This window comes from Ciconia boyciana, chromosome 14 (genome assembly GCF_034638445.1).
Source record: "Ciconia boyciana chromosome 14, ASM3463844v1, whole genome shotgun sequence".
In the NCBI taxonomy this organism is placed as follows: Eukaryota; Metazoa; Chordata; class Aves; order Ciconiiformes; family Ciconiidae; genus Ciconia; species Ciconia boyciana.
The window spans coordinates 16350113-16377981 of NC_132947.1; the positions used below are offsets into that span (position 1 = coordinate 16350113).

Sequence of the window (27869 nt, forward strand, 5' to 3'; positions counted from 1 at the left end):
GGGGCCTGCGTGACAGCAGCGCGACCCCAGGCACCGCACGCCACCCGGGCCTCTGCCGTGTCACCGAGGGCCGTGACACGTCGCCATGCGCCCAGATACACCAGCACAGGCTGAGGCCACCCGTGTGCCCTCACAGGCCACCTGTACCTGAAGATGCCACCATCGCTGTTTGTGTGCCTGGACACGCCGCCGTGGGCCACCACCACCTGTGTGCAGGCACGATGCACGCCCAGATGCTGCCCCTGTGCAGAGAGAGCATCCCTGCCCAGGCGGGACCCGTGCCCGAGCACCACCCTCGTGCTGACACCGCCTGCGTACAACAGCACCCAGCTGCAGACGTGTCACCTGTGTGCAGACATGCCACCCGTGATCCAGATGCCACCCGAGTGCCTCAGCATGCCACTCGCGTATAGGGGCCACCCGTGTCCAGGCATGACCTGTGTCAGCTGTCACCTGTGTTCAGATGGGATCTTTGTGCAGACACCACCCCTGCAGTGATGCCACCCATGTGCAGACACCACGTAAGCGCCAACGTCAGCTGTGTGCAGATGCCAGCCACATGCCCAGACACCACCCACATCCTCCTGGCATGGCACAGCCCAACACAGGGGGACCCCGGCCAAGCTCGGCGTGCTCACCTCCCCATGAGGGACCCAACACAGCTCTTTCCAGCAGAACAGCTCCTTTATTTTTAACAACCTGCCTTCGACCATTTCATTTTCAGCACATGGATACAGGGAGAGGAATCACTCAGTACAAAGAGAACCTGGGTTCACCCTGAAGACCTCAGTGGCCAGTTTCCAGCTGTAGCTCTGCTTTTGCTGTAAATTTGGGGGGAAATGCTTCTTTCCTAAATGGGTAAAAAGAATGTAGAAGTGTGAATTATGTTTATGTCATTTTCTCTCCTGCCGTGATCTTGTAATTGAAAATTTGAACTGTACTTGCTAATCTCATCTGAGTCAGTCATCTGCATGTATTAGAAACAGGACAGACACCTTTTAATAGGAAAAAGACTAATTTGCCACCCAGACATGATGATTGGTGGGGAAAAGCAACCACTTGAAAATAAGACCAAAGGACGCCTCGAAGGCCCAGGTCAGAGTTCGAACCGACTGTGTATATGTTTAGATTTTAACTTGTTGTACTTGGTGATCAGATCCAGCTTACTGTGCCCAAGAGTCATTCTTTTCTCAGCCCCATACGCGCTGTTCTTTTCCATCAGCATGTCCTCAGTGAGTTTATCATAGCAAGGAACTACAGGCTTTTTATCTCGTTTTAGTGGGTTGTATGGGGATAGCAGGTCCAATTTTCCTTGTCCGGGACTCTGTCTTTTTTCCATCCCATAAAAAGTGCTGTCATTTTCTGCTGTCGGTTCCCTGGAGGTAGCAGCAGGCCCCTTCTGCTTCATGCTTGTCCCGTTGCTACTGGCACCCTCCGAAAGGGACTGCAAAGTCTGCTCCCGTCTTAGTGGGGAGCAGTGGCTGCTGTTAGCCTTATTGTCCCCTTGATAACTAGGTTTATTGGAGCTCGGGGCAGGGGAAGGCTCCGGCTGCAAGAATATCCTTGCTGTCATGGGACTTGATTTGTGATACAAGGCTGGGGTGGATTTATTTGGAGGACTGTTTGGTGAGTCTGGTGGTTCTCCTTGCTGCTTAGGGCAAGTGGGCTTCAGAGATGTGTCTTCCTTCCCCTTCTTATTACCAGAATCAGAGCTTGAATCTTGCTTTTCCTGGTGCACGTTGCAGCTGGAGTTTTTCAGAAAGGGAGACATTTTTATGCTTCTGATGCTTACATTGGAAAGGCTGCTGGAGGGGCTTGTGGTTTCAGCATCATTCACCTGTGCGGGTTCCAAAAGGGAGTTGGCAACTTTTGAGGTATTCTGACAAGAGGGGCATGTTCCAGGATCTGGCACACAGAAGCTGGTCACTGCTCTGGACTCTGCATACAAGTACCGGAATTCCTTGTCAAACTCTGCAACAATTTGACCACGGAAGTGGGTCACCAGGCTGGTGTGGACTTGGCTGCAAAGCCAGGTGAAACTGCGAAAAAAGAAAAAAAACACCACATGTAACTTCAGTTCACAGAGTGCCAAGATACCTAGCATTGATTTTAACATTCAGGTGATGTATTACTACCCAATTTATGTCATTAAAACTTTCTCTGAAGTATGCAAATCTGAGATTACCTGTAGAGATGAATGTGCTCATTACATAATTACAAAAGAACAACCCTAAAATGGTCATTTAATTTCAGCTCAGTGATGTAATGAACTGTATGAAAATATAAACAATGAACAAAAAATATCAGCCGGTTTTCCTCAGCCTTATGAAAGATGTAGAGCAGCAACTGGTCCCTGCCTAAAAAGCACCGCAGCACGTTTCAGGCCTTTTCTTCTCCAGCTTCCTCTTGCCAGCGCTCTCTGCCCATAAGCAAGGAACCATCGTTTTCCATTCCCCGTCCCATCCGTGTGTTGGAGAGTACCAGCTAACCGTTTGTGGGCAGGCTTGTCTGTCCATGCAGGGGGTTACTGTGGTGTGCATGGTTTGTATCAGGCAGGCAGTGGCAAGGAGAGCTCCGACTGTCTGGAGATGGCGTGGCTATGGGACAACGAGATACAAAGCCCGGGGCACTGAAGGGCTCTTTCTGCCCAACTTGTATTGCAAGACTTTGTAACTCAGCATCTGGCTAGCACAATACACTGCAACCATACCTTCCACAGAGGGAGAGAAGACTGTTTGGGGGGATATCAAGGCATGCCTGGTCTCCTGCTCTCTTCCCTTGCCTTGGCAGGAGCTATGTTCTCATGTCCTTAACAAATGCAACATGTGACGGACTTGAAGGAGCTGCTTAGGTAGGCAGGAGGGTGAGGAATAGAGATCTTGGGCACTGCCTTGAGGAGCAGAGGTCTCCAGAGCCCCACAGAAATACCTCAGGACAGGAAGGCTGATGATGTTTTCCATAAGTATTGCTGTGAGATTTCCCAGATTCTTTCCATCTTTTCCTTGCCGTCCAGTTAAGAGATGCATGGTGTTAGAAGTTCATGAGCCCTTTGTTCAGCAAGTCTAGTCCCTGCTCTTGCAGTACAATGTCTTGGGATCTTTTCTGGGAACTTGTTATGTTCCACCTTAAAATGAATTATGTTTTGCCCCAGCTGGGGAAAAACTTTCTCTAATTGCCACTCTGCATATTTTCCTTATCTGTTTAACCCTACCTGTTGTTTGTGCCAAAACTGTAACTTAATACAGTTACAGATAGTAACCACATTTCTCCTCACAATCTTCATTTTCCTAGATTAAACAGGGAAGCCTCTCTTACAGAGTAGGCTCCCCAGGCTCCTGGTCATCCCAGTCATCAGCTGCTTCTTTTATTCTTGCTATAGTCAAACCAGATTAGCAGACTAACTGTGTTAAATAAAACAGAACCTTCACAGATGGAAGTACCAGCTTAGGGCTGCATTATCAGCTGCTAAAGCAAGATACTGACTTTGACAAGAGCAGGAATGAAGTCACAGAAACTATAGGAGAGCAATTGTAATGGGCGATTCCAATTATTCTCAAGTAAATGTCATTTCAGGACAAGATACTGGCACTATGTTTTGGGACCTCATCAATGTTTACTTCGCAAGACAGCTATTTGGGAACTTTCAGTAGGAAAACCAGCTCTTGGCTTGTTCCTGAGCAGTATGCAGTTGTTAAGGTTCATAACGTTGTTTTGAAGGAAGTAGTATACTTACAGTCAGCATACACAACCTCCAAAGAGCAACATAAAATGAAAAGATCAACACTTTCCTGCTTAATATCAAAACAGGTAAATTAAGTAAGAAGAAGTAGTAAAAGAGTGAAAAGCCTTTGCGGGTGGCATGAGGAGTATTCAGAAATAACATACTGGAGGCTCAGAGCAAATGCATACAACTCATAACTGCACAGCACAAATCATGGAATGGTTTGGGTTGGAAGGGACCTTAAAGATCATCTAGTTCTAAGCCCCTGTCATGGTCAGGGACACCTTCCACTAGACGAGGTTGCTCAAAGTCCCAAATTAGTAGAGACTCTTCTAAAGAATACAATTAATGGCCATATAGGTAAATATGATATAATAGGAAAGGTGGCTTTTGCAAAGGAAAGTTATCTCTCACAAAGCTGTGAGAGTTCTTTGAAGAAATCCAAGAGTCCAGATGGGAGATTTCATGTAGCCTTTATTGCCATTGTCAAAGGCGTCTATCCCAGGGGCACTGCCTAGCTCCCAGGCGTGCTGGTGCTCCCGTCCACGTTGCTTACAGCTATTACCCTTCTACGCAAGAGTGCTGTATCTGGACTGCACAGTGCTTAGACGTATCCCAGCTCAGGATCTACTCCACTCACATATACACCTGTGTTCACCTGAACTCCTTGAAACCCACAAACCCACAGTGTGGTTCACTTGAAAGCCACAAATGCGCTCAGAGGGCTGAGCACCCTCTCCTCTGGAGGGGCAAGCTTGCACCCCTCGCACTGCAAGCATTGTCCTGTGAACTGCAAGAGGACCCTGGTCAGCCAGGTGGAGGATAATGCCTGCTATCCCTGTTCACCCAGCCTGGCACCGCTGTTGCCAGCAGACCTGGAAACAGAGCTGTGCAAGTGGTCATGTTTGCCCTCCTCATTCTGGCTAGGAGGTCTCATGTCTCAGACTCAAATGGTCTAGCAGGAACATCACAACAGCTACCCATCAAGGCCTCTGGCCTCACCTTAGCAGGAGGTAAAAAACAGGTCTTGCTTAGGTTTTCTTTCCCTCCCCGGACGAAGTGATTTCCACCTTCTGTCTTCTCCCAGCACCCTCTGACCCAAGCACTGCCTCCCTACAGAAACGCACAAGATGGATACACCCAGTCATCTCCTCTCATCCACATGAACTGTCCTTTCCCCTGTAAGGGGAGCAGCCTCAGATCCAGCACTACACTCCCCTGGCCTTATGACTGTCCCTGCCACTGATGCCTCCTGTGGCTCTTTCCCCAGTCCAAGCATTACTGTGTCCCAGTTTCCCATGCTGATCCAATGGGGGCCTGCCCACTTGGTGTCACGATGGGACCTGGAAGGAATCATCCAAGTCCCTGCAGTGGCACAGCCCTCCTCCTTGCCATAGTACAGGTGTCCATGATGGGATGATGTGGCCTTGCCAGCCATGCCTATTCCCATCACTACAAACTGCCTAAAGGTCTTTTCCTCCATGAATAGCATGGAGGAAATAGTCAGGGAATGATCATTCTTGGTCTCTTCTGGTATATGGAATGGAATGAAGTTAACAGGTTACAAATTCAAAACAGACAAGAAGAGGTACTTCCTTGCACGGCACGACACGCAGGCAAGCTGTGGAGCTCCTCACTGCAGGCCACTGTGAATGCTAAAAGTTCATGCGAGTTTCGGAAAGCGGTAGGATTTTCCTGCCATTATTTTTTCCATAACAAACTGCTGCACAGAGAGATCCGGTATCCAGTTCTGAATCACCCTGGGGCACAAACTGCAGGAGTCTGGGAAAGGATCGCTGCAGGATCGGACCCCTTCCCCGCCTTGCTTTCAGACCCTCCGGAGCAGGAACCCTCCGGGACCCCGTGCAGCTCAGCCTCTGCCCAGGAGGTGGAGTTGCAACATCACCGCCCCACCGCCCGTCGGGCCGCGCCAGCCCGGCCCCGCTGCTCCGGCCCGGGCCGGGCAGGGGCGGCCCCAGGAGCGGCCCCAGGAGCGGCCGCAGGGCCCCCTGCGGCGTTTCAGCCGAAGTCTCGGCCTCAGCAGCGTTTCCGACAACAGGATGAGCTCTTGTGCGTGCCCCTCTCTAAAGCTGCCGTCCGGGCCGGGGTTGCAGCGGCCTTTCTGCAGCGGTGTTGCGCAGGTGACTCGCAGTTCTTCACACTCAGCTTCCCTGCTTCAGCTGTTAACCCCTGATGAGGTACCAGTTTGCAGCAGAAGGTGTTTTGCTTCTTTCAGCAGTTTCTCTTACTCATTTTTATTGCTTTTCTGTCACTTTGGCTGTCAAGGCATTCTTTTCTTTCTGTACACCAGTACAAACGTGTATCATTTTTGGTCGTTGCTAAATGTAGATACTGCGTAACACTCATTACTACCCCTTTAGTTTCAAGTGACATTTTCTTTGATAAGATGACAATAATCTGACTTTATTTTAGTAAGCTCTTTAAGCTTGCTTCCAATGCACTTGAAATAATTTCCACTTCTCATTTTTCATCTTCATTTTGATTAAAAACAGTGCAATGTATTCAATTAATTTGGGCATCCCATCTCAGTTATCTATTTCTTATTCATCCTTACAGCAGCATGCCTTGTCTTTTTCTTCTGGATTCACTTTTTATTTATACACCTGAGGACTTCCTCCTCTTTGCTTTGCTGTGCTCTGCAAGGTTATATATAGCTTATCTTCTGGCAATGCTCACTTTATTGCTGTACCTAGCAGCCTGGGGTTTCCTTGCTGATACACTATGCTTTCCATTCCTTATGCACTCACTTTCTGCTTAATTATAATTTCTTTCTTGAGGTGACTGTTCATTGAGTTGGATCAGGAACACACTCTTAAAAGCTCTTTCCTCTTGCTTGGGACATGGATACCTAAGAGTATGAGCACCTTTCTTTTAAAGAAATTCCAAGCCTCCTCCAGCTTCAAAGCCATGTAGCTTTACCTGTCCATTGCCAAACACTTATGTACTGAGTTTCTTCTTCCTCTGTACTGAAGCCAGGTGCAGAGCTTTTGTAATCCTTTCAACTTTCTCCTCTCATTTTTCAGTTTCAGTTGTCGTGTCAGCTTCAACCCCAAATCTTGAGTTTCTTTCACTACAATATAGGAAACAATGAGCTCCTTCCTCTCTGTGCCAGAGGCAGGACACATACCGATACTTTGACCATCTTCCATTTTGAGCTGAGAAATTTAATCTCGTCTAAGGCAACTCAAACAGCCACGTAACTCCCTTTCAGGCTGACTATACCACCTCTTTTCTCTAGTCCTAACCTGGAAAATGTTTGCTCTAGTTTTCCTGTTCAAGATCCTGTTTAGCTCTAGCCCCATTTGCCCTTAGGCTCCTCCCATCTGCTGCATTAGTAAATGTCTTCACATCCTTCACTCTGTTATGTTAAATAAGTGCTCAGAGAAACATACCATTTCTTCTGGTGCCCAGATTAATACTAAATAGCTAGATATATAATTATATTTAGGATTTTAGATTATTGCTTTGCCTAGATATCTCAATGAACCCTGTTTTCTCCTTGTCTTCATTTAGAGGAATTATAATGTTAAAGGTGGAAAACACAGGGAAATACTTAATCAATAAACACCTAAGAGTTGAGGGGTCTAAACTAATTTGCCTACAGTTGTTTAAGATAAGAGCAGTGAGCTTGGTTCCCATATTTAGAAAACTCTCCAAAAATGTGCCTGATTCATACCAATAGGCAGCAATATATCAGACTGAGTTCAGCTTGCCAAGAGTATTTTGGAAAACAAGAAGGGCTTTTACAAAACTATCGAGGAAAATGTCAGCACAGAGAACAACAGTATCAACAGATGGGGTTCAATACGAAAACGTCAGTATGTATACTACTCTCGTTGCATGCACGTAATACTGCATATAGGGCTCATAGAACAGAGAATCTGATGGCTAGAGATGTAACTAGAGACTAAAAATGGATTTCAGGCATGATTTGAGCATGCATTTGAGGAGAAAAGAGTTTGTTCTTACAGTTGAAGAATTAGAAGACACTTACTGAATACCTGAATAGTCAGGGATAGAGTAGGAAAATACCCCTCTGCAAGAAAGGATGCAGAGAGACTAGACATCTGTATCCACTGTCAAGGTAGAAGGATGTATTGAAATTCTAGAGGGATCTACCTTCTTGACTCTGGTGCTATCCAGTATCTTCATGAGCAGCCTAAATAATGGAGGAGTGTACATTCATTAAATTCACAGATCATATCCAATGGAGAGGGACTGCACAGATATGAGTTTGAAAAAGGTTCTGAAAAAAATGGATGCAGTTCAACAGGAAAACATTCAAAGAAACTACATTCCAGGCAGTCACAATCAGGTGCACAAGTACAGGCTGGAGAATGAGTAGGCAGCAGCTCTGGGGGTTAGAGTATGTCTTAAGAAAAACACGCATCTGTAGTGTCACATTGTTGGGGAAAAAAAGCAAACATCCTGGGGGTGTATGAACTACATTGTGGTCTACAAGACATGCATAATCCTTTCACTCAACTTGAATCCTCTGAGAAACAGGAGATGCTGAGTCTGGAAAAGAGACAACTGACGGTCAGCGTGGTAACTGTCCCCAGGTTGCACAAACCAAGCTATACGGAAGGTACTAAATTTGTGTTGGTGTCCATAGGAGACAGACAGCACACAGATGTAGTCCTCCATGATTCAATGCCCAGGCAGGATGACAGCAAGGAATGAAGAGTGAGTTGCTTGCTGGGATGAAGGATAGTAGAGACATTTGGATCTAAGTTATGGAGCACTACAGAGAAGCCACTGGTCAATGTCTGTATAGGTCCCATTGACATAAAAAGAGATAGGATGAGTCTCGGGGATAAAATAAAAGCACCTAAGTAGGAAGCTAAAAAAGATCAGGATTTTATTGGTAGCCTTATAAAATGCTCCCTCTTCCATGCTTAGAATGGGACAGAGAAGTATAAGAGTATTACAGGACATGGTTAGGGAAATTATGTTAGGGAAAGGATGGTAGACTCATAAGGAAATGGAAAACTGTAGGAAGATAGTGACTCTATAAAGCAAGCTGGATTCCATCTTAACCTAAATGAAACCTGGCTGCTGCACAATATAATGCAGAAGATATAGGGAGGCTTTAAATTAGAATCTGGAGCAAAGCTGTGATGTGTAGAAGGCCACACAGTTTGAGATTGCCCACTTTACCTTAGGAATAAAAGCAAGAAAACTGTATTCTGATATAAGGACAGGATGGAAATCAATGACACTTAGGTAAGAAATTAGAATCAATGAAGAACTTCTGAACAAATAAAACTGTGTTTAGAAAAGTGCACAGTGGTGAACAACCAGATCAGATACAAATGTTTACATGCATACATAAATTCTATGAGCTAAAGAAACAGATAGATGTTGTGAAATACCTGAGCTGAAATGATGACTCTGACACAGGAGGCATTTCAGAAACTTACTGGGTAGAAGAAAATCAAGGAACAGTATAACTGCAAGGGTAGAAATTATACAGAAAGGACAAATAGAGGATATGTTGCTGGGGCAGTGGCACAATACATAAAAAAAAAAAAGGTCATATAAGGTAAATGATATATCATCAAATGAAATATATTCCTGTTGGATTAAAATTCCACTCCCAAATAGGAAAAACATAGTATTAGGGCTATACTGTGAACTTTCTGAGCAGAGTACTGATGGTAAATATGCCATGCTAAGGAAGCGCTGAGAGGCTAAGAAGGCAGAAAGCAGAGGAATAAAGGGAGATTCAGTTATATCCATGTTGAATGGGGGCTTTTTGACTCATAAATGACTGCTTTTTGGAGAAACTAACCAGAAAACCAACAAAAGGAGAAATAACATTACCAGTTCAGAAAGTTTCTTTGGAAAGGCCATTCGGCAAAAAAATAACCATGACGTACCCATATCAAACATTCTTTCAGGACTGAAATAATCCACAACAGTCATACTTAACTTAAATGAGAAAGTGAGGAATGCTATTAAAAATAAATTTAAAAGAGTAACTAAAAAGGTTAAATGCTTGAGGCAGCATGAAGATTGTTTAAAGATGCTATATTAGAGTCTCAGAGAAAATGTACCTATCAAAATAAAGACATTTTAAAACATCCAAAAAGTCACCATAGTTAAAAGGCACATTAAAGGAAAATATTAAACAGCCTTCAAAAACTGGAAGTCAGCAATTTTCCAATTATTAACCAGTGAATAACGTATCATTTAAAATTGAACATAGTAGCAGAGGAATGGAAAGTAGTAAATGTGAACCTTTTAAAGAGCTCCTGGAAAACTACAAGCCAGCCAGTCTTATTTCCATGCTGAACAAACTGGTAGAAGCAAATAGAGACTAAAATTATTAGATGCATAAATAACTATAATCATAATGCTGAAGACTAAGCATGTTTTTGTGGAAGGAAGCCATGCCTCAAAAGCCTCTTGCAGTTCTTTGAAGGAGGCAGCAAGCACACAGATGCATATGATCTGCTTGATGTTGGATACTTGAATTTTCAAAGAGATTTTGACACGGTCATTCAGCAAGGACTCTTAGAAAAATTACGTGATCATGAAGTACAAAGGAAGGTCTTCCTGAGGAGTAACAGTTGATTAAAGATGCGATACAAATGCTGGCAAGAGTTTTAATTTACCCACTGGAATCCCAAAAGTTTTGTGCTGGGATCCCTGCTGTTCAACATATTCAGAAAAGTCCTGAAAAATGGTAGAAACCGTCTGTGTCAGAGCTCATGACAAAATTATCATGGGTGGCCAAAAGAAAACTGGATAATCAGAAGCTGCAAGAGGATCTTGTGGTATGGGCTAAGTGACAAAATGATAGACAAAATTCAATGTCAATAAACTCAAACTGTTGCAAAAACCCTGATGGTCTCTGTATATTGATGAGTTCTCAGATATTAACACTTAGGAAAGAGGTCAGGGTTCCCATGGACAGTTCAAAAAAAATGATCATTTCAGTGTTTAGCACTAGTCAAATAGGCAAACAGCAGACTAGGAACTGCCAGAACAGAGACAGAGGAAAAGACAGAAGTTGCCATTATACTACAATGCTAAAGTGTAGTGGGTGGGGATATCTTGACCATTTCATGCAGTTCTGGTCAATTCATCTCACAAAAGATAGCCATTATGATTAAAGGCCTGGAAGATCTCCTGCACAAGAAATGACTGAATAGCCAAGGATACTTCATCTGGAGAAGAGATGATTCATATGAGGGATTATAATGGAGGAGGACAAAATCATGGATGATCAGTCAAGAAAGTAAATAGGAAACAGTGATTTACTGTGCCCAGGTTATGGGAATCTGGGGGCATCAAATATAATTATCTAGCAGTAGGTCTAATGTAAATACAATGGATCACTTCTTCACACAAAACAAACTGCATAACCCATTGCCAGAGGGTATCATGAAGGCCAACCATGGTGGGAAAAAGTCGCCTATGGCAAACTGAACATAAAGAAGCACATACAACATATAACCCCGGAGGTTCTGAAACCTCTGATCCTTGCACACAAGACTGTTGAACTGTAAAACCTGCCACTGGGTAAGAACACTCTTACCCTCTTTCCTGCATCATCCCGAGACACCCCTGGATCCATCCTGGATCTTTGGCTTTACTCAGTAATTATTCTCATCCTTTGAATCTAGCTTTCCCATCTGCAGGGAGAGTAATCTAAATATCTACTATACTAGGTATAGTACCAGGCTGCAGTATACCCAGTAGCAGACTTCCTGATTTTCTCCTGTGGAAGCGTTTCTGACCACTGTGGAACAAATTCCACAAAGAGAGACTGTTTCTTTTAGTCCAGAACATCACGTGCTTACTGGGACAGCAGAGAATCAGATATAAGACCCTATTCAACTGAATAATTATCGTCCAGAACTCATGAAGTTTCAGCTATACAGAGATCTATAGCAAGAGAGCACATCGCAGACCCAAATCCCTGCCCCAGAACAGCAGAAGGAGGAACTTACCCAGAGAACTGAATCGGCATTCTAAGCAATACCCTGACTCTGGGCCACAGGGAAATAAGCTGTTCCTCCAGCTGTGGAGTTCAATCCAGCTGACACATGCTCAGTTTTAGCCATTCAAAAATGAGTGGTCTCAGTTATCTAATCCCTGCCCCCTGCAGTCAATGGAGATGGACAGATGTTTCCAGGCAGTGATTCACTCCATTGTTCTTAGATACGTGTCTTAGAATGGTCAAAATGCCGCCAGACACTGCTCTCCATATTGTTTGTTTAGAGACTCTACATAACCAGTTTCAACCAAGTACTTCCATTTTTCACTGCCAGAGTTTGCTAAGGTGAGACCTCCACACTAGGAGATGATGAAGTCAGAAGCAGAGGAGAAGGTGCAGCTTGGAGCTACAGCACTGATGAGGACACCGGTAGACTGAGGGTCCAGCATGTGCTGGCTGGGAGATGGGAAAGGCAGAGAAAGGCAGAGGGAGAACAGTGTTCAAGGAGACCTGGTGGAAGGAGAATAAAGTATTGCCAGGGCACCAAATTCACAGAAATATCAGAACAGTCTGTCCTGGGGAGCTGCACTGTTTGTGAAAGATAACATGATGCGCAACAGCGTGAAAATACTGTGGGAAAGATCTGTGGGTGGAAAACTCAGAGTCTAGTAATAAAAATATAATAAAAGAACAGTACTCCCAACCCTCTGATGAGAACAGTGATGCTGATCAGACAATGTTAACTGAGATTACAGAGGCTGCAAAATTAGGACAGGTAGTAATAGTGGGAGATTTCATCCACTCATATACATACTAGGTTAATGCTTCACTGGGATGAGCTGTGGAGAAAAACTTTTTGGAAGCAATAAATTATTACTTGCCAGAATTAACTAGTCTAAATTGTTTGACCCACAAGAAAAGATGCTATTCAGGATGTGGTCTGGAATGATGCATAAAACTCAGTTCCAGAGGTAGAAGTGGAAGAGCCCATTTGTAATAAACGCTCACAACACAATTTTAACTCTGTAGAGGGAGAGAGCAATCTAAATAAATGCAGCACATGGGTGTTCAATTGCAAGAAAGGTAACTATGTAAAAATGCAGCAATTAGTCAAAAAGGAGCTGAAAAGGAGGAGTCCAAAAAACCCAAGATGACTATGGCTTGTAGGTTGTTCAGAAATGCTGTACTGGCAGTTAAGAAATTGGGGGGCCCATTTGAGACCTCTGGGTCAAAAGGGGCATTCAGTGATGGCAAGACCATACCAGAGAACCTCAATGAATTTTTTGCATCCATTGCTAATGCTGGTGACACTGAGATGTGTTTCACTCCTGTGCACCAGGGCCACTGCAAAGACTGCTTTGCTGAGGACTGGGAGGTTTCCAGTATGATCCCATCTACAGAGAGGGCTCTGGACATAATCTTGAGGCCCACATACCGCTGGAGCTGACCTCCGCCCTGGGACATGGCAGAGTGTGCTGTGAAGAACGAGATTACTGATGGCATGGAGAAGCACAGCCTCTTGGAAGAAAGTCAGCAGGGCTACTGTAAAGGCAAGCCCTGCCTCACAGACTTGCTGGAGTTTGGTGAGGGAGCCAGTGAGCACATGGCTAAAGGGACCAGCCCAACTACATATTTCTGGGGTTTCAAAGAGCCTTTGGCAAGGTTCTACACCAAAGCCCTTTAAGAAACTAAGTCACCATGGGCATGGAGGAAAGGTCTCATTATGGACCGACAGCTGGCAAAAGCACAGGATGCAAAGGGTAGGGTTTAATGGTCATTTTTCAGCATGGGTAAGAGTCAGCAGTGAGGCCCCAGAGACTGGGGCTGGGGCTGGTTTTGGGTGACCTCAGGCATGGAGGGGTGCAGTGAAATCTCCAGGTTTGCAGGGGATGCTCAATTCCTTCAGGTGGTTGGATACCTCACTGAAGGTAAGGAAACCCAGAAGGACCTCACAGAACTGAGCAAGTGGACAAATATGTGGCAGATGAACTTCAGAGTAGGAAAATGTGGTGTACCCATAGGGAAAAATTATCTGTATCAGGCCTGTATGATGCTGGACCTGGAACAGCTCAGGAAGGAGCTCAGAATCATCGTCAGCAGTTCTCCGAAATCATCAGCTGAGTGTGCAGTGGCAGCTAAAAAATTCAATGAATGTTGGCCACTGTCAGCAGGGGTGATAATAACAAAGCAGAGGGCATCATTTTGACCCACTATAACACCGTGGTGCAGCCATATCTTGGAGGCTGCATACAGTTCTGGTCTCTGCATCTCAAGAAGGACATAGTGAGGTTAGAGAGGGTGCAGCGAATGATAATTAAAATGACTGAGGGATGCAGCAGCTGCCGTACGAGGAGACACTGAAAAGGCCGAGGTCTTCACTTTAGATAAGAAAAGGGCAGGGAGGGTGGATAAGATTGGAGGCTTGGAAAAGTGTGAAAGCAATGACTTAGCTGAATGTAGGACAGCTATTTTACCAATCTGCAGCACTAGAACTAAGGGCACTTCATGAAATTAGTAGGAGATTGGTTTAGAACGGACAATGAGTTAGGGCAAATTCACAGACCATAGGTACAGAACAGGTGCTGAAGGGAATAAGTAGGGATGTATGCAACAATTGCGCAGGCTGTGGGAGGACAAGGGGGATGGACCACAGAGAGCAGTTCGGGCTGCTCTCCCTAAACAGCATCGGCTGGAGACAGAATCTAGGCTAGTTGGAGCATCATCTGACCTGGTAGAACATTTTTTACATTTTTAAGAAATGAAGCAATACTCACAGATAGATGTGTCCTGGAAGTGTCAATGTTGGCAGACAAACAGTTAATGCTATCTGAAAGCTAAACAGCAAGGTAAGAGCAAGAGGATGGAGTAGAAGAAGGTAAAGCACCAAAATGAAACCTGACATTTATAAGGGAAAATGAAGAGGAAACCCAGTGTATCATTATCATGGAGAAAAAAAAAATAAGAGGTACATTATCCAGTATTTTGGTAATTAATATTTTCTCAGTGTCACCAGTCTTTGTCACAGTAGTTCCTACTTTTTCTTACCTGTATGTACCAGCAAGAACTTGGTCACAATCAATCAGGATAAATTTCTCCAGAACTTGGCCTGCAAATTTCTTGCCTGCTTTGCTGTAATATGTGTCTCCACTCAGACATCTTATGCGCATGTTCTGAAACCAAAGAAAGCAGAGTTGGCAAGGGGACATGTATTGAACTAAACTGAAATGTTCCCTTATGCATCACTGATGGACTCCCTCAAGCAGAAGCTCTGCTTCCAGAGGTAGAATGCAGTAAGGCATTAAGTTTTTCTTGGCTTCTACATACCAAATACTTTGTCACACCGTCTGCTTCTAGAAGAGAAAAATACCAGCAAATATTAACAAGTTGCACTTAGATACAAATGCTGGTTTGAAAAAAATTTGGAGAATCCTATGAGCCTACAGATCATTTCTGAAGCAGGTAAGACTATACAATTTCTTCCAGATTATTGATAATATTCAATTAACCGCACTTGCCGATGGCTCTGCATTTAAACTAAATTTTTACTTATAACAACTAGCCAGTTTCTAATCCATCGAATGTGCTGTTCTGATTTTATACAGTGACAGGCTTCTTAAAACCAAAATATTGCTTAATAAAAAAGATTTACAGAAAGGTATGTCTACATTTTAAGAATTGCCTTTTATCAGTATATTTAAAAATGATATTAAAATTTTCAGCTGCTGTACAGACCTGATCCTCATCTGTTTTAAAGACTGCAAAGAACTTCTCCGACACAACTTCGGCCTGTAAAACCGACTGCCCAGTACAAAATGGGAAATAAGGCTCTCAGTATCCATCAGGAGCCTTTTTCGTAACGTGAGGTTTTTTCCCATAATAAAAGTTATTTGCACCTCAGCTGGGGAAGGCAGAAGAGGAGAACAGTCACTGGAAACAGTTACTGGCCTGGTCTATATGACACAGTGCCAAACAAAACATCTCGTATGTAAACAAACGTCCCTAAGGCTGCGCCTTCGCTGGCCCTGCCAGATCATCCCTAACTGCCCCTGCAGGCCAGCTCCCCAGCCACCTGCAGCGGCTCTGGCACACCAGGAGCTGTCACAAACTGTCACCACCTGCGTGTGGCCCGGCAGATCCCTTTGTGGGCAGCTCATCCCTGCTCATCCCTCATCTCAGCCCCGCAAAAGACGAAGACCCACGGCAGTTGGTAGGGGCTGCACACGCCACCGGGGCCATTTTGCCTCTTGGCAGAGGTGGGTGCTGCCCATGGCCAGCAGGCGTTCCTGGTGGAGGTGGCAGCCTCCCCTCCACCACGCAGCAGATTTCAGTCTGGCCAGACACAGCAGTGTGTAACAGCCAGTGCTGCAGACAAAAGACAAGCGCGAATAGTTGTGATTTGCCTACAGATGTTCTCCGCGGGGCGCAGACCCACGTCCCTGCCGCCCCTCCAGGAGCTGCTCCTGGGCTTCGCTGCACCCCCTTCTCCCCTCCTCCTCCTGGGCAGGTTGAGCACGCATGGGCTCCCCAGGCTGCCTGCACACAGCCAGGGACCGGCTCACCCAGTCTCTGGCCTCACGTGGGGTTCACAGCGTGGAAGTTGTGCCTCGGGGGTGAGGAGCAGGAGGCAGTCACCCTACAGCAGGTGACTCCATTCCTGACGGGCTTTCCTCTTCCGTCAGAGTCCCTGCGGGCAGGAGGTGGGCTTCCCAGAAACATCTGCTGGGGAGCTCATTGCAGCAGGGTGGGAAAGGCTTGACTCTCACATTGCACTGAGGAAGTCTTCCCGCCCTCCCAAGGACACCATTGCCTTCAGGGCTTCATAACAGCAGCAAATCTCCTCCAGACCGGGGTCCATCTGACCCAACAGTCTATCTCTCGCAGCAGGCAATGGCAGCTGGGGAAGAGCAGGAAGAAGGCAATCATTTATGATGCTGTCCCTAATATTGCTGCTGAGTCTCTTTTCTGCTGGGAGATTTCCTGATTCTCTTGTGGTTTGTCTTAGTGGGACCCCCCCCAGACCTCTTCTCCAAGTACTTGTCCAGTCTTCTCTTGAGTTCATAGAAACTTTTAGCAGGGACAGAGCTAAAGCTTCAGAATCTTTGCACTGCAGCTCTCACTTGTTGCCTTCTTGTGTCCCAGAACATGTTCTCATCTGTCACCTATGAGAAGGGAGAAACTTTTTCCCCATAAGAACAGTTATGCATTGGAACAAGTTACCCAGAGATGTTGTGCAGTCTCCATGCTTGGAGATTTTTCAAGACTAGACCAGGTAAGGCCCTGAGCAACTATGTTTGACCTCACAGGTGATGCTGCTTTGAGCACAAGGTTGGACTTGATGGCTTCCTGAGGTCCCTGTCAACTTGCATTAACCTGTGATACTCTGAAAGGCCACCACAAGTTGCTGATATAGAGCAAGATACACTGGATGCTTGGGGAGGTGTTCCTCTAATCCTGTGGCCAGTCAACATGAGGATTTTTTTTCTTCCAGTGCTGACGTTTTACTAATACTAGTTCTCACTGGGAGGAGCTTCCTCTCCCCCACCAGGGAAGTTAAAACCACTTCAAGTAAGGGATATCCCATAGATTTGTCACCACAGTATTTCTTCACTCCCTCTATCCTTTCCAAGGCTGGGTGAGTTTCTGATATCTGGCTCATTTTTTCCATCTTCTTCTTCCTCTTGGCAATCCAGGCCCTGAATTGTCCAAACAACACGAGAATCCTGCAGTCTTGCAGGAAAGCCAGACTGCCAGGTACCACTCTCACTCCATTTAGACAGTAGTTTTAGGTTCAGCAGATGGCCATTTGAAAAAAATGCAAATCACAGTCTTCTGCTGTGACGGCTGCCAATGCTCGATGCACCACTGCAGGATTTGCTGATGTTCAGCACCAGGATTTGACACCAGCGGGCTCACACAATTCTTAGAACTTCTGTTCTTAGAAGCAAGATGCTGGAGGGGCTATTGCCCCAAATTCCCCATTAAACCCCAAATTGTCACCAGTTATTCCAAATGGAGATTTACTGTCACATCCTGTCACAACTCAGAGCAAGGAATAAAATATGTACACTCGTTCCACTTAGATGTGAGTATCAAGCGTGTTTGCTAACATACTGCTTGAGATGCATCAGCTTAAGAGGCACTTCACATTGAGACCTGCCGATGAGTCACTGAATGGGGGAGGCAAGTGTTGATTAACAAGGCATGACATCAGGTCTAACAAAGAGACGTAGACATCTCCATGGATATAAACTCATTCTAATTTTAATTAAAAACAATGGCCAGGCTCTTGGATAAGAAGCAAATAAAATAAATTTTGGAGAGATGGAATTTATCTGGATCCACCAGGTGACTTCAGTGATGCAGTTGTTTATGAAAGCAAACATGCTCCAGCATGAAGCAGTTTTCTCTAACAGTTGCCATCTCAAGAGGCAGGATGAAATGGGTCTGGCTTGTGAGAAGCAAGAAAGGACAGAGCATCACCAACACGGGGGAAGAAGGAAGTCTCTCTAAATTAATCTTTGTGTAGACAGGTTAAAAATGAGGGGAAATTAAGACATTTGCAACTGCATCTATTTTGAATGCTGTAAAACATTATTTTTGCATTTCCCCTAGCCTGTTTTTTAGTTAACAATGGTTTTGAGGTAACCGGATAACTTCCAAGCATTCACCACCAAGATGAAGGGAAAACCTATGAAATTGGTGGCTGGAAGAGAATCAGTCCTCCAGGGAATCCTATGCACCCAGTGAAGGAGCACAGCCAGGACTGCTGGCCTTGCAGGACTAACAAATGACAAAAAAACCAACTTCCATTGATAGGTGGTAGCCAGAAGGGCTATATAGGGAGCACCAAGATACTGGGGTGCATTTCTGAGTCTGCAAGTTCCCAAGAGAGCTTGTCGCACTGACACATTAATTTTTATTGCTTGCCTGCTCTGGGCACCACACACCAATGCTGATGGGCATCCCACTGAGGGGGGAATCAGGCTCTGCACAAGTCCCTCATGAACCCACAACTGAATCTCAAAGCCTAAAAGCAGATCTTAACATGATATTTTTAACATGTGGTTTTACATTGAGGCAGTGCAGCAGGGCTAGGAGGAAATGGTAGGTTTTGCATCAGGACATCTGGAGGGACTCACTGCTTCCCTTCCGCACCCAGCTACTGCACTACAGCAGCTCTGGCCAGAATCTAAACTGAGACCAGGGATCGGAACTATGAGCAATTTAAGTCTTGCAATTCTATGTCCTACAGCAGGGGCTGAGAGGGGACAAGGAAAGGAGATGATGCAGGTCCACGTGAACATAAATTTTCTGGTCTGCCTCTGTCTGCCTATCTGCACCAGCCCAGCAAAGGGTTCAGTAATGCACTGCATCTTATTGGCCTTGACTTCACACTTCTGTGTAAAACTGAAATGAGGACCACAAAACATCAAGATATGGGACTGGGAGGCTCCTCCACTCCTTCCCCTGTTCTTCCAGACAGATCTCGATTTCCTAGACCAAACAGCCATGGTCTCTCAGCCTGGGACAGTGGGAGAAGGGATAGGTCCTAGGGATCAGGCAGAGGGAACAGAACAAAGGGTACATGGCTTTTACCGATTCCAAGACCTGTTTATCATATCCAGTGTGTGACTGAAAACTTACTGGTAAGCTGTCCTGAGTAAGAGCCATTTTATTGCACATTTCCAAAAAATGCTTCAAGTACTCTTCATCCAGGATCAGGTAAACAGGGACGTGCCGTCTGCTTGAGGCCTCCAGCAGGTCACACAGTATTTCCATGTCTGTAAACAGATCCATCACAATCGCTATGACCTAGCCGGGAAAAAAGAGGGGGGGGGGGGGGGTAAACCAAGAGACTGTTGAAATCTCATGCCCAAGTGAATTGTGCTTTAAACTATGAATTAAGTATTCAAACCTCCTGAGTTACTGAACGTCTGTGGCCACATGAGTGGAGATTGCTTCTGGACCTTTGTATTTAACAGCTCTTACCCCACCATGGCAGATAAAATCACTTTTAATAATTGTGACGACATTCCCCATCCACCTACCTCCTGTCTCATCTGTCATTCACAGAAAGAAATAGCTGAAAGGGTAATGCATGTGCACAAACTCTGAATATCATAGATGCAACAAGTATGCATTGCCTTAAGCAAATATGCCAGAAATACAGCATATAAATGGAAGAGCTGAGACTGACCAAAATCATTATTCAATCGGTATGAGTGAATCCATAGATGACTAGCATATTAATATAAAGAAGTATCATTTTTTTCAGGAAGGACACACTGCCAGGTAAGGGAGAAGGTATTTTGATCAAGTACGTACATGTCCTTGTTCCAGGATTACATCCTAGGGGCGACTAGACAAAATCGTAGAATAATGTGTGTGGGAAGGATCCCTTCCCTTTCCCTGCTGGCAGCACTCTCACTAACGCAGCCCAGGATGCAAGTGATAGTTATGAAACCTAACAGTAGGAAGAGGGAATAACACTAACATTATTAAAAAAAAAATAAAGAAAGAAAATCTATCTCAATAAACTGAAGACTTGCAAGATAAGGTCTCCAAGGGAGGGGTTTTAAGAATGAAAAGAATTTTAAAGAGAACTGTCAATTCTTTAAAGAATGAGATTGAAGAAGGCCATGGCAACGCATCCCACTGTGGAGATGGGATGGGAGGCAGCAGACCATCTTGGCTAAATGAATTCTCCAAAAACTGGAAGGAAAATACAGAAAATGGAAGGTAGGTTATGACAAGTACCTGCTGCAAGTGAGTTGACCCAGAACTAGAAAATTCAAAGTACAGTATGACCTGCAACCAGAACAACAGATCAAGGAAAATCAACCATAAATAGATTAAGATGTGACTGGAGAAGCTGTTCCACTGTTCCTCACAGAGTGAGGCTGCCAGCAGACAACATCAAAGCAGCCATTATTTGGATCAGGAAGGAACTGCTGGGATCCATCTGCTGGCTGTCACCATTAGTGGTAAGAATCAGGAGGACATCTTGGAGAAGGAAGGAACAGGCAGGAGAGCACTTGCTGAGCTGGATGATTTGTCAGGCCTGACATACTTCACCTGAGGGTTCTTGCAGAGCAATCCGGTGACTTAGACCTTGAACCATTAACAGTTAACACTGAGAACTCATGGAAGATGGCAACACACTGGGGGACTGAAAAAGGTAAAGTAGTGAAGAATTTACCAACAGGCCAGCTTCATTTCAAAAGCTGAAGAAATAACGGAACTACTGACTGTGCTGGTTTTGGCTGGGATAAAGTTAATTTTCTTTATAGTAGCTAGTACAGGGCTATGTTTTGGATTTGTGCTAAGAACAGTGTTGATAACACTCTGATGTTTTAGTTGTTGCTGAGTAATGTTTACACTGGTCAAGGACTTTTCAGCTCCCCATGCTCTGCCGGGCGCACAAGACCTGGGAGGGGGCACAGCCAGGATAGTTGATCCAAGCTGGCCAAAGGGCTATTCCACCCCATATGGCGTCATGCTCAGTACAGAAACTGGGGAAGAAGAAGGAAGGGGGGGACGTTTGGAGTGATGGCGTTTGTCTTCCCAAGTCACCGTTACACATGATGGAGCCCGGCTTTCCTGGAGATGGCTGAACACCTGCCTGCCTATGGGAAGGAGTGAAGGAATTCCTTGTTTTGCTTTGCTTGTGTGTGTGGCTTTTGCTTTCCCTATTAAACTGTCTTTATCTCACCCCACGAGTTTTCTCACTTCTACCCTTCCGATTCTCTCCCCCATCCCACTGGGGGGGAGTGAGCGAGCAGCTGGGGGGGCTGAGCTGCCAGCTGGGGTTAAACCACGACACTGACCAAGTACTTTAGTCCCAGTCTTTACCATATCTTAGCAGTGAATAAGGTAACTGTTTGGTACTTGTAAGTTGTGTGCATAACTCTGATTTTGAGATTCTGCACCTAGCGGAGGATGCCCAAATAAAGATGACCCAAAAAGCACTGAGTTTTGGAGTGAAGCTCCAGTGGCCTACTTTACCCTGCTACTCAATGTTCATGCCCTGCACTACACCTTGCACACAAAATGCATGACAGAGTTTGTTCTCTTGCTCATTGTGCACCCTGTGAGGAGGTAGGAGTCCTGTTTTGAAACACCTCTGTGTTAGAGCACGGCCATGAATGCAATTCTCCATAGTCCAAATCACCATGTAGGGTGAGCTTTCCTCTGCCACTTCTGCTCAGCTGCTCCTCTTCAGAGTTAAATGCAGAGGACAGCAGTGAGGTTAACTTTTACGTGTGCAGTGGTTCAAGCTTTAAATAGGAACAAGCTGAATCACGTTCATGGGTCTGATCTGGAATAGCTTCAGAAAAGAGTGGAGGAGCTCCAAGTATCACTGTCCTTGGATGTGGGGACAGGCTTATGTCTCTGCTCCAGACTGGCACACTGGCCCCAGATCGCCCACTGCCCAGTAGCTCTTCTGCTCTGTTTTCATTAATAAACTGCCTCTTTCCAGGCTCATACTCATGGCCTAGGTGCTGAGTGGAGGCAGCTGCCATGGGCAGAGCGGGGCCTCACTGGCTTCCCCACGCTCTCCTGCCCAGTCTTTTGCTTGGCAAGCTGGATCCTCTCAGCCCCGCTCTGCCTGCACGCACCATGGAGAGACCCTCTGCACCAGAGCCGTGGCAGAGGAGGGCAGCAACGCCAAAAGGTTCCTTCCTGCTCCCTTGGGGATTTATCCCTTTTGCAGATGGACAAGATTTCTTGGCTCTATCTGATTTTTCCCCAGAGACAATCTCTGTGATGATGGCTTACACACTGTCATTGGTCCTCAACATCTTGCAGAAGACCCCAGGCCCAGCTCACCACAGCAGGGTTTGGGGAAGAACCTTCCTGGAGGCTGGTGTGATCCCAAGCATCCACGTAGGACACAAGGCAGCTGTCATCAAGAGCTAAAAATCATTCCTACTGTCCAGGCCAAAACCACATCTCCACACTCTCACCTGGGCCCTGGGAGATACAGGCTTCAGAGCCTGACTCCGAAGGGCACCTCTTTTGTAGCCCTCATCAGTGTTGTCTTTCCAGAAGCCTTATGAGGCTCTGGCAAACTCTTCTCCCCTCCTGAAACATGCCCATTTGGCATGGACAGCATAGTCAGCCCTGGAAGAGCTCTGAAAGCAGTGAGAAGCATCTTCAACTTCCCAAATTAATGTTGCTGCTGGGTTATCAGCATTAGGTACCACTGAGATGCACACAAAAAAGCAGGTCTTCACCATGTTTTTCCACATTGGCCTTCAGCCAAAGACCAAAGGCAATTTAGCCAAATGACCTTGATGGGCCACCCATCCTCTAATGACCAAGAAAAAACTATAGCCCAAACCTTGTGTAAGGCCGCAAGCAAGTCCCTCTCAGCCACACTTGCCTCATGATATTCCAGCTCATCTCAGGCTTAGGTCTGAGGCAGGCTTGGCCTTGGAGACAATCTAAACTTGGCTTGGGAAGTCCATATGATGGAGTCAAGAGAGACCGATGCTCCTTTGTCCCCAGACCCCACACGCTCAGAGGCACTGCTTGAGCCTAGCGCGCACAGAAGGTCCACACCATCTTGCTTTTCTCTACTAGTGCTCACAGGCTTTGGCAGAGTTTGGGACTGTTGCTTGCCCAAAAATGGCACTGCCAGTCTGCAGTACTTGCTGTGAGAGGGACGGGGCTGAGCAGGCAGTAGCATGGCTGCGCATGGCAGCATGTGGCACAGAGTCACCCGTGGCACCCAGTGCCCTGGGCTGGATGCAGCTTGCTGCCAGGCAGACCTGCATCTCCTGGCAGCCTTGTGGCAGGGTTCTGGCATCAGCGCAGGAGCAAGTGCCCCAGGCAGTGGGACGTCAGCTTGTGCAAGCGAGGTGGAGCCCTGTGTGATAGTCAGACTCATGTTTTCCAAAGCAGATCTTCGCTTGGCATCAGGAGGTGGAACAGGCTATGGCTCTATTCATGGCCTCCCCACATGCGGCCCCTTCGCAGGAGGGATTTGGGTAGAGTTGCTCCTGGTGGTGCTGGCAAGCACCCACAGCTGATGTTGGGCAAGGCGGCTGGCAGCCCCATGACCACTGCAGTTTGCAGCAAGGAGCATTGCAGTGGGAAGAGGGGAGTTGTGCCCTGCCATAGCCTCACACGGTGGAGATGCAGGCACCCATGGTGGGGCTGCTCATTCTAAGCATGGGTGCCACAGGACAACCGTAAGGGCCACTCAGATCACTATATCCTCTTGGTAAAGAAAGCAGGCAGCTCTTACAATAACATCAGCTCAACCCCAAAGCCAAGAAGTTTTGGGGGAAGACGACCCTGGAAGTCTTCCCCTTGAAGCCTCCTAAGAATGTATTGTCACAAAGTGAGGTTTGAAGCCTCAAGGATAATTTCCAACAGCTCTATAAGACAGTGGAAGTTAGGTACCTAACTACCATCTCCAATTCAGGCTCCTGAAAACTCATGTCTCACATTTAAAAGCCTTGGGCATTTAAGTCAATCTGGCCTTACAAACCTAAGCAATGTACGTCCAGTGCCTCCAGCCCCCTGGTTTCAGTGGTGGGACCTGCAAGGCTGGGGCTGGCTCAGAGCATCCCTGTTCCTCACCACACTGATCACGGCCACCAAGCCCATGGCACAGCCTTGGCAGGTCAGGACATTGCAAAGACACAGCTGCCCCACAGGCTCTAGAAAATTCACACCTTGCCACTGTAGGGTTAAATCATGACATTTCTAAATCCACTTCTGGAAACTCACAATTCAGCGATTACTGCAGTCATCACTTTGGGAATTACAGCACTTACAAGCACCCCACTGGGGTTGCCATCTGTCTGGTTTCTAACCAGCACAGCTGGTTTTACTAGTATTTGCCAATAGCAGTGTGGTTTTGGTCATTACCTTAGTGTTGCCATTTGAAGCGACACATTGCTTCTCTGGGAGACCATCTGGGACCCTTCCACCATCACACGTAAATGCATACGTGCAGCCAGTGTCAGAGTTGTACAAGAGGGGTGAAAGAAGAAGCATGGACAGTTCAAAATAGATTGGAGCTCATCCAACAAAAGAAAAATTGTAATAGTATTATCAAATGAAGGCTAAGGTGTGGCTGCGCTGCATCTTCTTATGTCTGCAAAGAGAAAAGCTCAAATCTGAAAATACATCTTCAAAGACAGCTGGTTAAATACAGCTAAGTAGAAAGACAAACTGAACCAGCAAAAGGTACCAATAAAACAAATGCCCTTTTTGCTGATTTGTCAGTACAAATATGCTGTTGCAAAATATGTCAGCTGATGTTCTGTATGACTGTACAGGAGAAAACAGCAAACAACATTTCAAGACGCACACCTTCCTGTCTACAGGACCCAGGAAAAGCATTCAGGGACCTCAACATCTTTCCCACATCCCACCAGCACTGTATCCCCCTTCTATGTTAGCTGTAAGCACACAGGACAAGAAACACTGTAAAGGAGGGATATATGACGAGAGCTTAAAGTCTAGTGGAGAAAATATTTGAAATGCAGAAACAGCAGTTGAAAAGCATTTCTTGCTTTTGCAAGCGGTTCTCTGCACAGTTGCTACTGGCACTTCAAGCAAAAGATGATTTTACCTCTGGTTGCTCTTTTGTCATTAAAAGACACACAGGTAACATCCTTTGGGATGGTTTGATGAGCAAAATGACTCAGTAACTACTTAAAGATGTGTAACTGGGTTGTGAATGAGCTGGAACTGCCGTCAATCATAGAGTTAATCATGGGAAGCACTGGCCACAGCTGCTAACCTAGAAGCCAGTAAAACACCAGTAATAAAACAGTAAGATGGTTGAAAACTCATTCTCGCATTTCACACAACAGTCAAAAACACTGTGTGAAAATCCCCAGCTTGAACATAAAGGGCCGAAGACTGTCAGTGCTTTTGCAAGCCAAGCAAAAAAAGTAAAAAGCTCAAAATGTTCTTAAAGTACAATAAAGCACCTACTGCCTGGGCAACCTCCCTGCAGCAATAGAGAAGTTCCTGTGAACTGAGAAAGCAGCAAGATGTTTTTCATCTGGTTTAAAGGATCATAATATCGTCAGAGATCCGGGACACATGCTAAGTGATAAGAGGACATTTCTTGGTAGTCATTTACTTTGTGCATTCTGCCATGACTATGTCTTAATCCCATTGCTGAAAAGGATGCAGTAAGTGTCACAGGACTTTTCAGATCATTTAAGATATCATAAATCAGCTGCCTGCAAGGACAAACAGAGCTATTTGTCACTTACTTCCTGGACAAAACTTCCTGTATTTGCCTACAAAGGTGCAACAGAAGTTCAGGCATGAAGCGATGGCTGCTTACAACTGAGCAGTAGCTTGCGTGGCAAAATGATCTTCTTTTGGACAAAAGAAAAAAAGATCCCCATTTACCTCGTATCACGCCCAAAGTTCAATGATACGTGTTTCTTTGACGATGTTATGATGCTGCTCAGCAATCTGAGCTGCTGCATGGCCCCAGTTTCATCTGCTGGGGACAACATAACTTTGCTCAACTCTGCAGATGGTGATAAAAGATAACACTTTATAGCTCAGTCTGCCCGGAAACAGCTTGTTCTTGACACAGCTGAAGTCCAGGCTTAACAATTCTTTATCTCCCACTTTCTGCAGTAGGCAGTAATGAATTTAAGGAGTGACTGTAAAGTTAAATAAGAAGCTATTGGAGTGATAAGAGAAATTGCCTAGAAGCTGACTGGTTAAAAGTGAACTTTGCACTAAAAATTTACTCAATATCACAATGCTATTGAAATACTACAAAAGAAAATTGACATGGAACAGATGAAAATAACCATAAAGAGGACAAAGACAATAAAAACTGAAAATGTGTCTGAGATACAGCTGTCTGAGCTGCTGCTTTAGTACACAGTATAGTGTCAAGGTAAAAAGAAACAAGAAGGAGCATAATTTCGTGAGTAAATTCACACTGGGATTGTGCTTGGTAGGCAAGTATTGTAGTCATCCAGTTTTTATTACATCCGAGGGTTGTCAATCTCTGCCCAGCAGAAACTGTGCAATGGGGCAAAACGGGCTGATCTTACTCATCCTCAGAGAGGCACAGACATCAAGTCTAGAAGATATGATGATGTATTCTAACCTACTTCAAACCACAGGCAGGGATATTCAGTCCCACAAGTTTTCTCAGGTCCTATGTTCCCCCACAGCAACTCACCAGTGGTATCCTCTTGTCCTGCTTAACAAGATGTCCAGGGGTTGAGAAAAGCCCTGGCCGTGCACACTCCCTGGCAGAGGGCAGAAGGGCTGGCTGGTGCACGCTTGCCGGCTGAGGACAGCTAAGCGTTAACGCTGCACATCCTGCCACTCACTTGCTCCAGGCTTTGGTACAGTGCTCTGCATACCCGCAAATATAGACACAGAGTGCCTTAAAGGGCACTGCCTGTATGACATGAAATCCCAGGCGGAAAGAAATTACAGGAAAGGAAAGGAGCAGGAACAGTTACAGATCTGCTAGAGAAAAAGCAATCACATCATGCCAGACATCTAGAGAGCAGCAACAGTTTGGAGCGTGTGGTGTATGGTTGCGGGACCAGCCACCAGGACTCGGGTGCTGTGGCACAAGACCCCATTCAAGGGACGCAGCTCTATACATACCGCCCGTGCCCGGCTGATCAGAGACCGGAGCAAATCCTTAATGCTGTTAGTTTTGTTTCTTTGGAAAATCACAGTGGCTTGAGTCTGGCCAGAGACTGTGAGGAGCGGCATCCCTGGCCACCCCAGCTCCAGCTCTGGAGGGTGCACATCAGACATGAGCGGAAAGTAGGTGCCAGATGTTAGCTCAGAGTTGAGGGAGGACCTATCTCCAGTGTCTGCATCGCCAGGGTCAGCCTCTTTGTCTTTCATTGCATTGGTATCTGGAAAGCTTTGGTTTCTCTGATGGCTTATATATTCCATGTCCAAGGTGGAAAGAAAAGGCAGTTCCCGTTCCTCAGCGATGGCACTCAGGTAGCCGCGTTCCCCCTGTTCAAGAAAGGCATCTATGGCAAGCCTGGCTGTTTCACTGTGCTGGAGCACCAGTGGGGTGGGCTCCCTCCACCACGGCTTCTTCAGCTGCTCTAGGCGACTCTTCAGTGGCCCAGACACTCCTTGCTGGCCCCCATAGCTGCGGTGGAACTGGGGTCTCACCTCTACTGCTAGATAGTTGAACAT

The 27869-nt window shown here is 45.8% G+C and overlaps 1 protein-coding gene across 1 annotated transcript; it reads right to left on the minus strand.

Annotated features, from left to right (window-relative positions):
• Window positions 1–675: 675 nt before the first annotated feature.
• Window positions 676–27869, minus strand: FAM83C (family with sequence similarity 83 member C). Its single transcript, XM_072879286.1, has 4 exons — window positions 27315–27869; window positions 19335–19502; window positions 14736–14860; window positions 676–2039 (listed from the first exon to the last, which is right to left on the minus strand). The coding sequence occupies exons 1-4, from the start codon at window positions 27867–27869 to the stop codon at window positions 1097–1099; spliced, it is 1791 nt and encodes a 596-aa protein (XP_072735387.1). The 3' UTR covers window positions 676–1096.

Bases quoted from the DNA above. Each gene is read 5' to 3' on its own strand.
- FAM83C (XM_072879286.1), bottom strand. From the start codon at position 27,869: ATGTTCAACTATCTAGCAGTAGAGGTGAGACCCCAGTTCCACCGCAGC. The intron at 14,861-19,334 runs GTAAGTTTTCAG...CTTTGGTTTCAG, and splicing joins TTACTCAGGACAGCTTACCA to AACATGCGCATAAGATGTCT. The intron at 2,040-14,735 runs GTAAGAAAAAGT...CTTTTTTCGCAG, and splicing joins GTTCTTGCTGGTACATACAG to TTTCACCTGGCTTTGCAGCC.